Genomic DNA, 12,172 nt, shown 5'->3' with positions numbered 1-12,172 from the left:
AAAATAAAATAAAATACCAGGGCCCGGCAATAATGGGTGCCCAGTTTCCCCGGGCAACCAGATTTGGGCCATCGTCAATCAACTTGTGCAGTCTATTTGTCCTGTAGTCAACCACTTTTTCTATGTTACGCAAAAAGGGTGTTAGATGTTTAGAAACCCCCCAGTGGTGGTCCTGCTGGGTCCGGAACACGAGGTGGGTCTCAGGGAGCGGCAGAAGTCCTGCCGGGAGGTGATGGTGGCCCTACTGGGGGGGTTCGTCGGTCCTGCTGGGAACACGGTGGTCCTACTGGGGGTGTGGTGGTCCTACTGTGTCCGGATCAGGAGGAAGGTCTAAGGGAGCGGCAGGAGTGGCAGCAGGCCTTGCTGTAGTACCAGTGGCTGCACAGGTTCACCTTCAGCGCTAGAGAGCAGTTGGTGGTGGGTCGGTCCTGGCAGTTCTCATCTGGGGCGGACCAGAGACTGGATCAAGTTGAGTCAATTCAAATTAAATTATAAAACACGTTTACAAACGACAATGTCAACAAAGGGCCTGGAGGACCACCTGATTATGGTACAGTATTTCACAGTGATTTATCAGTGCTGTGATAAACAGTGCGTTGCTTGCAGAGTTAGTTCTGTCAGACAACTCGACAGCGCCACGCGCTTCCACGCCCGTAAAGGGGCGGCCTATTTAAGCAGCCAGTCCCTCCTGCCCTGCCTGCTTTGCTGCCTACTTTGCTGCCTGCTTGCTTGCTGTGTTGCTGCACCCACCTGTTGGGCTCTACTCTTCTATCCAATGTCAATGGAGGGATTTAAGCTCCTCCTCACTACTACATTTCTAGATCACTAAGTTTGCTGTACACCTCGTGGGGAGGGATGGGCAGTAGAGCCCAGACACCAAGCTCAGACGGTGGGAAAGAAATAAAGATAATTTTAAAGTAAATCTAAGAGTTGTCTGTCAGAAATGATGTTCTGTGATGTTTAAAGACCTGGGGGCTCCGTGGGGCAGGGCTGCAGAGCGCATGTCTGTTTGGCCACGGGCTTGGTGAGGGGGTCGCACCCTCGGACCAGCTCCCGTCCCTGGTAACACTTGACGTCCCTCATGCGCACGCCCACGCCACACGTCTTGGTGCACTGTCAGGGAACAACGGAAATGAATCAGAAAGAGCTTTGAACGACATAAAGCAACCGCTGGACAGAAGCTGATCTGGGGTCAGAAACCACACAGAGACAGCAGACATTAAACATATCACAGGACAATGTGAAAGGGATACGATCATGTAAATACTGTACAGCTGGGGTTCACAACCTTTCCATTTCCCTGTTCATCAGGTCCAAAGATTCTTGTGACGCATGATAGAGACTGTGACAAATGTTCTTCCTTTTTTCCCATTTATTATTATTTTGGAGCCAGCACCACTTATTTTTATGAGTTTCAATAACATTTAGGCCATTGTCCTTCTTAGGACAGTGCAGGCCAAACTCAGAGCCAATATCCAGGCCCCCAAACCCCTTTCCAGGTCCAGTTCCAGGTCCAGTCTAGCTGAGCCAGTAAAGCCCAGTTCTCACACCAAAACATCCCATCCTCTGAATTTTATATGTTCACTTTATGATCTGAGATACTGTGATGAAAGTGCGTCTGCTGCTGCAGTGACAGCAGGTCGTTAAAAGCAGATTCCTCAGTCACATGATGCCCAATGTCTCTGGAACCTGGAAATGGATTCATTTGAACACGTCTACAGTTATAGACTAACTACAAGCAAACACAACGACAGGTGGAATGACATTTAATGTTGTGAGGCCGTGATTTGACCTGTTCAGCACAGCTAGAATTCATCTCCAACACTTGATTTATCACCACAGCTTTGGTTATTATTATTATTATTATTATTATTATTATCATCATTTTTATTTGCTCACATGTGGAACCTCTCCCAGTTAAGTGCAGTTTATTAGTTCACACAAATAAAAACAGGGAGACATTTCAGTGCTTAGTTTCTTTAAATCTGGACCAGGAATCCAACTCTTTGACCGGGACACACTGCAGGCCAGAACCGATGGTAAATGAGTCATAATGACTCACAAGGGCTCCTGCACCACGGGCAGAACTTGTTGCTCAATCCCAATTTTTGGCTCAGGTACGATCGTCTGTGTGCAACCCTGATGCCATTTTTTAAAAGAACATTAATCTGATCGTGCAGAACAACCGTCAGGACCAAACCTGGAACCAGGTGTTTGGGGGGTGAGTATCTATACTGTATAAAGAGGGCGGAGTCAGACCTCGGACCAGGGCGTAGTGTACCACTTGAAGCACGGCCTCTCAAAGCACGTGTCCTCCTGCTCCGGCTTCTCGCTGCCGTCGCACGCCTCCTCCTCGAAGGTCTGGAACTTTCCGCCGGTGATGCCGGCGCAGTGCACCACCCTCCTCTTCACCCCACGCCCGCAGGTGGTGTTGCACTGGAAAAAGGAAAGGGAGAAGAAGAAAAGGAAGAAGAAGTTTGGCCTTAATAACGTTCAGTTCCTTCCCACGGACTGAAAGATGTTCCTCAAAGTTCATGTTCCATCCGTGATCATCATTACTCCATTGTTCCAAAAGGAGGAGAGATCTGTAGTTCATCCAGAAGAGAAGGACAAGGGAGTCTACGCTACTCTGCTCTGCTCTACCTCTGCTCTACCTTTACTCTACTCTACTCTACCTCTACTCTACTCTATGCCACCTCTACTCTACTCCACCTCTACTCTACGCTACCTCTACTCTACTGTACTCTACCTCTACCTCTACACTACCTCTACTCTAGCTCGAGACTACTCTGCTCTACCTCTACTCTACTCTACCTTTACACTACTCTGCTCTACCTCTACAATAATCTATCTCTACTCTACCTGTACTCAACTCTACCTCTACTCTACCCCTACTCTACCTCCACTCTACTCTACCTCTACTCTATTTTACCTCACTTTACTCTACCTAAACTCTACATCTACTCTACTGCACCTCTACTCTACTCTACCTCCACCTCTACTCTACCTCTAGCTCTACGCTACCTCTACTCTACCTCTACTGTACTTTCCCTCTACTCTGCCTCTACTCTACTCTACCTCACCTCTACTCTACCTCTACTCTATTGTACACAGTAGAGGTATAGTAGAGGTGGAGTAGTCCCTGTACCTACTTTATGTCTACAGTACCTTTTACTCTACCTCTACTATACTCTCCATCTTCTTTACCTCTACTCTACATCTACTCCACTTCTACACAACCTCTACTCAACCTCCAACATGCGTCACCTCCACCTCTAGTCTACTTATACTCTAGCTCTCCTCTACATCTACTCTACCTTTCCTCTGCCTCTATCTACTCTACCACTAGTATAGATGTAGAGTAGGTCCAGTGGAGCAGAGCTAGTGACCTCTACTCCACTGGACCTACTCTACATCTACACTACCCATTACTCCGCCTCTCTCTTCTTTTTCTTCTCCTTCTACTTCTGCTCTACTTTGACTCTACTCTACCTCCCTCCACTCACCCTCTACTCTGCCTCATTGTACTCTACTTGTACTCTACTTCTTTACACTCTCTGGGAATCCACCATTTTCATCAATATCTTGACGAAAATATATGATGATTTGACTGTTTGATTTGTCGATATAAAGACATTCTCCGATATACAATTGTGTCCATTTTTCTAATTTATCTGTTTGTTTTCTTTGGCGTCAACATGTGACATCGATGAAAGAAAAACGGAGACGTTTTGACACGACGAGGTGAAACATGGCAGATAATGAATAATTCAAGGATAAATAAAGGTGTAATCAGGTGGCAGTGGAGGAGCGCTCACCCTCTCCCAGTCCTGGCTCAGCCAGTCGGGGCTGCAGTCCCGCTCCCCGCAGGGATGGACCGCCAGGGGCTTGGTCTCCATGGGGCACTGGTTCTCGGGCACCACGCGTCCCTCTGGGGTCTTGCAGTACACGTGACGCATCATCCGTCCCTGCCCGCAGGACCCCGAACACTGGGGACACAAGGACATGGGGTGTGAAAGGTCAAACAAAAGCACAGTAAGAGAATGCAGCCTGCAAAAATATGCAGTGTTGCTATGCATATCAGATCGAAATATATTAGAGAACACATTTCAAGACCAAATATTAAATACATCCTGAATGAAAAATGAAAGACATTTTGCTTTTCTAAATCATTTGTGAAATGGTTTACTTAAAATTTTAGAATTTTAACTCAAAAGCATGTCTCTATGTATGACATATTTAAATTACTTTGGCACATTACGAACCATAACAAAAACAAGCGAAATTGGTAAATCACATCTTAAAATATCTACAGGGACATGCAAGTCCCTGCTGCAGAGCTATGGAAACTCATAAACAGAGCAACAAAACAAACTGACAAAATTCAGTATTTACCGAATTAGGGCGTAGATCCAGACTGCCCTCATTCAGTTTGACAGATAAAGAGGAAGCCCCAACTTACGGGCGCCCACTCGGACAGGGTCCACTGCCGCTCGCAGGGTGGTCCCGTGCAGTTCTTGAGGTGCGAGGGCCTGGTCAGCGGGTCGCAGGGCCGGGTCTCGTCGGAGCAGCGGACCTCGCGGGTCACCTGGGCCCGGCGGCCACACTTGGCCGGACACTGGAGACATAGGACAGAGGATCCCGGGGAGTTGGTGCCCTGCTAAACGGCAGGTTGACAGGTGTTGCAACTCCTAACTACAGTATCTCATTTTGGGACAGTAAATCAAAACAACCATATTTTTAGTTCACTGTCTTCTATCTGATCCGAACTAGAGCTATGTTCGTTTTTCTCTAATGCTCAGTTTGCTGTAAATGCAACTCATAGTTCTACCTAAAGGGTGACATTTGGTTGTGTGGAATCATAACCTGGAAATTGCTGATCTGTTGGTTATTTGTTGGTTGTATACAGTAGATACATTCCAATTAACTGTCAGGTAATTTTCAAGCAGTGAAATGTTCTTCCGAAGGGCTTTATTTAAAAAGACTTTTCCACCCGTCCGTCCTGTGATGACGTGTTTTATTCCAGTCAACATTCACCCTTCTCTGACCCCGAACTGCAGTCAGCTGGAGCAGTGATGGGCAGTAATGAAGCACCTCGGGTGGGATCCCCGTACCCCGTACCTCCGCCCACTCGGCCACCTCCCACTGGGGGCCGCAGGCGGGGCTCTTGCAGGCCCTCCTCTCTGGGGGGCGCTCCAGCTCGGCCAGAGTGCAGAGGTCGCTGTAGACGGAGCTGTCCAGCCCCGGAGAGAGCATCTTCCAGCAGCGCACCAGTCTGAACTGGAAGCCCTCGCCACAGGTCCGCGAGCACTCGCTCCAGCTGCTGGCCTCCCATCTGACACACCCGGGACACCATAACATGGAGGGTTTTAATGTTTACATCCACACCGTCAGCATCCTTCAACATTGCTCAGGAGAATGGGAATATTCATTGGGAAGTCTTTGAAGTGAATTTAGTGCAAACACTACTTGCCAATGTGTTAATTCATCTGATTTTGTGTACATATCGCCAATCGGAACAAAACTTTGCGAAAACCAATCAATGTGGAACATAATTAGAATTGGAACTCACTGTTGGCAAGTAGGTGAAATTTATTCTGAGTTTGGGTGGTTTATTTATTAAGACCATATTTTTATGAAAGGGACAATTTTTGTTCATTTTAATTTATTACATTAGTGTCAATATTGTCACTTGTCACTTCAAACATATAACATACATGTCTTTCAAATAGACAGACAGGCACACAGGCAGGCAGACAGACAGACAGGCAGGCAGACAGGCAGGCAGGCAGGCAGGCAGGCAGGCAGACAGACAGACAGACAGGCTGGCAGACAGACAGACAGGCAGTCAAACAGACAGGCCAGCAGGCAGTCAAACAGGCTGGCAGGCCAGTAGGCAGGCAGGCAGGCAGACAGGCAGGCCGGCAGGCAGTCGGACAGGCTGGCAGGCAGGCATGCAGACAGGCAGGCAAGCAGGCCGGCAGGCAGACAGGCGGGAAGGCGGTTGGGCAGGCCGGCAGCCAGTCAGACAGGCGGGCAGGCAGGCAGGCAGGCAGGCAGACAATTAGACAGGCTGGCAGGCAGGCGTCCAGACAGGGAGGCAGGCAGGCCAGCAGGCAGTCGGACAGGCCGGCAGGCAAGCAGACAGGCCGGCGGGCGGGCCGGCAGACAGACAGACAGACAGACAGACCGGGGCTGGCACTCCCTCCCGATGCAGAAGTCGTGGACTGGTTCTGGTCGGGTCAGAGCGTCGCAGTACACGTCGTCAACCTCCATGCCGTCGTAACGCACACACATGGCCAGAGACTTGGACACGCCTGGACACAGAGCACACACCACACGCCAATGCATGCTGGGAAATCTGGGTCAGACTGATGCATCCTGGGTATCTTGGTTTAAACCAGAACAAACCCTGGTATTTTAGCTTCTTATGATGAGAGTTCAAGAGAATGTAGAGAAAGACTGATACTGACAATAATTCAGTCTTGATTAACACAGACACATAGAAATGAATGTGTGTGTGTGTGTGTGTGTGTGTGTGTGTACCTGTGTTGCAGGTCATACTGCAAGGTGTGTGTGTGGACAGTTTCCAGCGGTAAACGTCAGCCGCACTGAGCCTCTGGTTCTTCTGGTTTCTCTGATTCCCCCTGTTCACACACACACACACACACACACACACACACACACACACACCACACATATTTAAGCTGTTGAAAACTTTCTTCCACTCTCTACCTTTTTTCCATCGCTTTCTCTCTATTTACCTTTCTCTACGTCTCTATATAGATCACCTCTTCCATCCACTCCTCTCTCTCTCTCTCTCTCTTTCTCTCTCTCTCTCTCACTCTGTCTCTCTCCCTGTCTCTCCCTCTCTCTCTCTCTCTCTCTCCCTCCTCTCTCTCTCTCCCTCTGTCTCCCTGTCTCTCTCTCCCTCATTTCTCTCTCTCTCTCTCTCACCCTCTGTCTCTCTAACAGGAAGTCATGTGACATGTTTTATGGCGGTTGGCGGAGCAGTTGGAGACCTTGTGTCTTGACGCAGCGCAGAGAAGTTGACATGAATAATACATTTAATGGAATGCAAACCATTACAGGTCTACCTGTCTGTCTGCACGCCTACCCGTCTGCCTGTTCAGCACCCGTCTGTCTGCCTGTCTGATCAGGTTCCCTCTGGCTCCGATCGGGTTCCTCACCTGGTTCTGTTGCTTCGGCCTCCAGGCCTCTGACCCGTCACCAGCGTCCTGTTGGGGAACAAGGCGTCGGCGCTGTCGTTGCGCTTGCGTCCCAGCGTGAACTCCAGGGTGTGGTTCTGACGGACGTTCGGCTCGGACTCGGCCGAGAACAGCCCCCCGCCCTCCGTCAGCAGCTGGTTGGTGGAGATGTTGATGAGCAGCTCGTCGGGGTCGATCCGGTCGCCCAGCAGGACCCTCCAGATGAGGTTGTGGGGGTCTGGCCCCGCCTCCAGCCCTCCGCCTGCAGGGGCAGCGATGGCGGCACCGCCCGCATGACTGCTGTTTCCTTCTGGAAGGGAAAACAGGAATAGAGGCGAGATGAGGAAGGTGAAGCAGAGAATTCTAACTGATGAAGCAGCGTGTACACACAACATGGAAGCGCTCCTGCCTTAGAAGAGGCGTTGCCTGGCGCCCCAACGGGTCCGCCTATTTGAGTTGCCAAACTCCCCTACTCATTGCTGGCTGCTCCCTCCACGTCCCCTGCATCCACCCGTGGGGCTCCACCCTTCTGTCCAGTGGATTGAAACTCAGCGCTCACATATTCCACAGCTTCCTAAGTGCACCTCCAATTGCCTAAACTTTGCGAGGAGCGATAAGAAGCAGAGGCCAGGTGCCCAACTCATACGGTGCATTCGAATAGAATTGCTATTCCTCCACAAATGCTTCCCCGTCTATTGGGGAAAAGGGCGGATGAAACTTAAACTGGAGTCAGCTTTACACACATGAAAGTGACCTACGCCGGGCTGACAACCCCAAAGTGCTGACAACGGCTAAGATCCATTTGGCCTTTGTTACTGCTCTGTCGCGTCCATTAAGCGTTATAATATATACGCTGTAATTTTTAACCACAAGTAATGAACAAAGGGGTCGGTGCAATTACGTGTGTTTGTCATCGTGGCTTTTCTTCTCCTGTTTCAGTTTGCGTTCACATATAAAACGTATCTCTCCATGTCATGACAGGAGTCACAGCAACGAGAGTGAAACTCATCCCGACAAACAGGCGGCAAAGCGGTCAAACAACCCTCCGTCACCCTCCTCTTCAGTGTCCGTAACAGATCCATGCTGCTGTCCCTGTCTCTGCCTTCCCTGAGGAAGGTTGACATCCCACCCGCTCAGCCCCACTCCTCGCCATCCCCCCGGATCAGCCCCGTATGGCCGCGCAGCCGCGTAATGGCCTCCCGAGGCCAAACAGGCCATTACCGCTCATGTCTGGGAGGCGGCCATTTTTCTTAAAAGAACATAAAACACTGTGGAAGTCTGAATATTTCTTCTGAATATTTCATCTTTTCCTGACGTCTCTGCATGTTTGGCTCATGAATAGTGCAGACTTCCAAAGACCAGAGAGAGAGAGAGAGAGAGAGAGAGAGAGAGAGAGAGAGAGATGGGGATCTGGTAGAAAAAATATTCTTTTCCACTGTCTTTCCTATCTATCTATCTATCTATCAATCTATCTATCAATCTATCTATCAATCTATCTGTCTATCTATCTATATATCTATCTATCAATCTATCTATCAATCTATCTGTCTATCTATCTATATATCTATCTATCAATCTATCTATCAATCTATGTATATCTGTCCAATCTTAATGTTTTCCAAAGAAAAGCACAACTCAAACACACACCCATGTAGAGCGCCCCCTACCTGCCGCTCCATCCTGCTCACAGCTGATGGCCGCCGTTTCCTCGTAAACCTCATTGGTCTCCTGCCCGCCCTTCTGCCCCTCCGCCCCCACTGGGGCCCCCGGCTCAAGCCCCGCCAGGCTCTTCTGGCCCCCGTGGGTGGCCCCCTGGTGGTAAAGGCTGGCGTTGAGGGCCTGCAGGTCGCCCTCCTCTGGCGATGCCCCCCCCGTGGCGCTGTCTGTGCCGGTGTAGAGCGGGGGCGGGGGCAGCGGGGGGAGGGCCTCGCGCAGCACCGTGTACTCGTAGGTGATGTACGGGACACGCCCGATCTGGTTCCACACCTGCAGGAGGGGGCGGAGCCAGGGATCAGTGACAGCAGTGAGAGATGGTGAAAGAGCTTCTCAACCCAGAAATGTCAGTTTGTCCCGTCTCCTCAGACGGTGGGCGCAGCTCTGCTCTTCAGGGAGGTCGAGACGCCGTTACGCCTGTTGGAATAGTCGAGGGGGTGTTACTCTGAGCTGGAGGGGCGGAGTCTAAGAAATACAACCCATCAGGATTTTTGCATTGAATTTTAACGATCAATGCTTCATCATATTGCTTCCTTCTCAGAGCAGCTTAGCAACATTCCTAGTGCTAAGCTGATTTAGCTTGCGGCGTTCGGGTAAAGGAGATGCATTTTGGAAGCTTTGGGGTCTTTTTGGGGTGCAGGAAGAAGACTGGGATACCCTGATGATGAAAAAAACAAAACAGAGTGCTTCCAGGTGGAGAGCCGGACTCCAACGCACAGCGAGCTCTGCATCGTGAATGTGATCCAGAATGTTCCCGAGTTCCAGAAAAAATTCCGGAGATGGTTGTTCAGAGTCTCAGAACAAGCCAAGCAGCCACCAGACTGGCTGCCTGTCCGAATGTCTGTCTGTCTGTCTGTCTGACTGCCTGTCTGCCTCTTCATTCCAGAATCCTGTGGAGATCCTATCTGGCTGATGAGGACGCTGTGCAGGAGCTACAGCCACTGTCAGAACAGGAGGCTGTTCTCAGTCTCTGTTTACACCAACATACCACTGGTGTCCATGATGTTCACAGATCAACACGTCTCCAAACTGACAGTTACACCTGCGCATCCTTCACTCCAGTTGTTTCACACCATTAACTATCATAAAACTAGTAAACAGAGCTGACTCACACTGACGCTGCGGTTTAGTGAAGGCCTTTCGTCAGGGAAGAGTCACTACACCCTAACGGCAGCGACACACAAAGAGACTTTCAAATGACTTTCAAAAGACCGCCGCACACAATTAAAGACATTTATTCCGTCCTAGTAGATACACACTCCCAGTAGCATTCAATAGGACAGCAATCAAGGGGATCCCGCATCCAGGGATTCTGGCCCCCACTGTCGGAGCTGGGACTTAAGACTTCAGATGAAATCCAAGAAAATGTGATGTTCCGGCCGGAACGATCACGAGAGCTTCCGACTGTCTCAAACCAAACGTCTGCCTCTTGACAAGCAAGAGATTTCCGTGGGATTCTCTTGAAATCTCTTTGTCCCGTGACGGTACGCTATTGGCAGTTAAGATATTCAAACAGACTTGACTTAAACTTGTTGTTATTTGTAAAAGTACTTTCACTTATGGTTTAATATACTCTCAATGATGGACAGAGATGAAGGGAGGCACTGGTACCAGAATGTTGATGGGCTGGTCGACGGGACCTTTGGCGACAATGTATTCTATCCCTGTCTCATAGACGTCCATGGGCCGTCGGTACTTGAAGATGGTCCCGGCAGCGTGGAAGTTCTGAGGACTGTCCACCTTGTACGCCCCGTTGAAGAAGAAGTTTCCAGCCTGGTCCGTCACAGCTGTGGGGGGTGGTCAACATGATGGGTCATAAATGATGTTAGCGTAAAGATAGTTCATATCCAAAGTAAAGAAATAGAGTTAACAAGCCAATGCAAGCAAAATCATTTATCTCGCAGCTCACCCAGAACGTCAGCTGACTTCTTCCTCTCGATGATCTGGATATCCCATGATCCCTCAGGGATCTGAGTGATAAAGGAGTAACCTTGGAAACAGGAAAACAGGAAGTATCAGAGACATCAACTTTTAACTTTCTTCTGTTACTGAACGCAGCTGAACCTGCTTAAACTGCAGTTCGGCTATTGGCCACGAGATGCTGCTCCAGAAAACCTAAATGGAAGTCAATGGAAAAAGAAAACACTTCTCACTAGAAATACAGGAACTTTTTTCCCACAAGACTTTTCATTATTCAAGTTTACTCCTTCAACTGGGTGTCAGGGTCTAGCCATTGAAGAAAGGCACAGTTTGCAGGCGTAGTTTCCTTGGTTTTCACAGTCTATGGCCTGTACTTACCAAGGGCCGTGGCCCCACGCCGGAAGTTTCCGGTGACTCTGGTGCAGCTGCTACCATCACCCTGGCAGACGCCACACTTATCCAGCGTGTTGGAGGAGAAGAGAACGCCGTCGCATCCGATTGGCTGAGCAGCGGAGCAGGAAGTGAAGAGGAGGAGAAGCATCAGCAAAGAGGATCAATTTGTTTCCTGCGTCCGAAAGAGTGTCCTATGTACTTTGTGCTATGTACTATGTACTACATTCTACATGTTGGTACAGTACTATGGTCCAGCACACGCTAGAATGTGAGTAAAATGATTGATTTCTTCTCAGACATACAGCCTCATCTTCTAGTCGTCCACTTCCTCTCAGCACAATGAGTGTCATTGTGAAGCGTTAGGACATTAGGACGTTAGGAAGTTGAGGAAATTAGTACGGTGGAACATTAGGAAGTTAGGAGTTAGGGCAGTAGGACGTTAGGACATAAAGAAGTTAGGAAATTAGGAAGTTAGGACAGTAGGATGTTAGGAAGTTAGGTCAGTAGAACGTTAAGAATTTAGGACAGTAACTAAGGAAGTTAGGACGGTAGGGCGTTTAGACGTTGGAAATTAGAACGGTGGGATTTTAGGAAGTTAGGAAGTTAGGAAATTAGGATGGTGGGACATTAGGAAGTTAGGAAGTTAGGAGTTTTGGATGGTGGGACGTTAGGAAGTAAGAAAGTTAGGATAGTAGAACATTAGAACATTGGGACGTTAGGAAGTTAGGACGGTAGGACGTTAGGCTTTAAGGAAGTTAGGATGGTAGGACATTTGAATGTTAGGAAGTTAGGAAGTAAGGAAGTTAGGATGGTAGGATGTTAGGAGGTTAGGACATTAGGAAGTCAGGAAATTGGTACGGTGGAACATTAGGAAGTTGGGACTGTAGGACGTTAGGACGTTAGGACGTTATGACAGTAAGACATTGGGAAGGAAGAAA

General features: G+C 49.0%; 1 protein-coding gene across 1 annotated transcript in view; it reads right to left on the bottom strand.

Moving 5' to 3' along the window:
* Positions 1 to 317: 317 nt before the first annotated feature.
* The window catches only part of ttc16 (tetratricopeptide repeat domain 16), a gene marked incomplete at its 3' end in the record, with an annotated part of 33,108 nt that continues 21,253 nt past the window's right edge, over positions 318 to 12,172 (bottom strand). The window contains exons 7-19 of the mRNA XM_080003744.1: positions 11,220 to 11,343; positions 10,831 to 10,911; positions 10,533 to 10,708; positions 8,876 to 9,194; positions 7,191 to 7,518; positions 6,547 to 6,647; positions 6,191 to 6,317; positions 5,122 to 5,335; positions 4,463 to 4,618; positions 3,819 to 3,989; positions 2,260 to 2,436; positions 969 to 1,113; positions 318 to 442 (exon numbers count right to left, since the gene is read on the bottom strand). Coding sequence (XP_079859870.1) covers positions 318 to 442; positions 969 to 1,113; positions 2,260 to 2,436; positions 3,819 to 3,989; positions 4,463 to 4,618; positions 5,122 to 5,335; positions 6,191 to 6,317; positions 6,547 to 6,647; positions 7,191 to 7,518; positions 8,876 to 9,194; positions 10,533 to 10,708; positions 10,831 to 10,911; positions 11,220 to 11,343 — 2,244 coding nt within the window. The remainder of the gene's footprint in view (positions 443 to 968; positions 1,114 to 2,259; positions 2,437 to 3,818; positions 3,990 to 4,462; positions 4,619 to 5,121; positions 5,336 to 6,190; positions 6,318 to 6,546; positions 6,648 to 7,190; positions 7,519 to 8,875; positions 9,195 to 10,532; positions 10,709 to 10,830; positions 10,912 to 11,219; positions 11,344 to 12,172) is intronic.

Source organism: Zeus faber (genome assembly GCF_960531495.2).
Source record: "Zeus faber genome assembly, chromosome: 7".
Lineage (NCBI taxonomy): Eukaryota > Metazoa > Chordata > Actinopteri > Zeiformes > Zeidae > Zeus > Zeus faber.
This window is presented reverse-complemented; position numbering and strand designations above follow the sequence as displayed.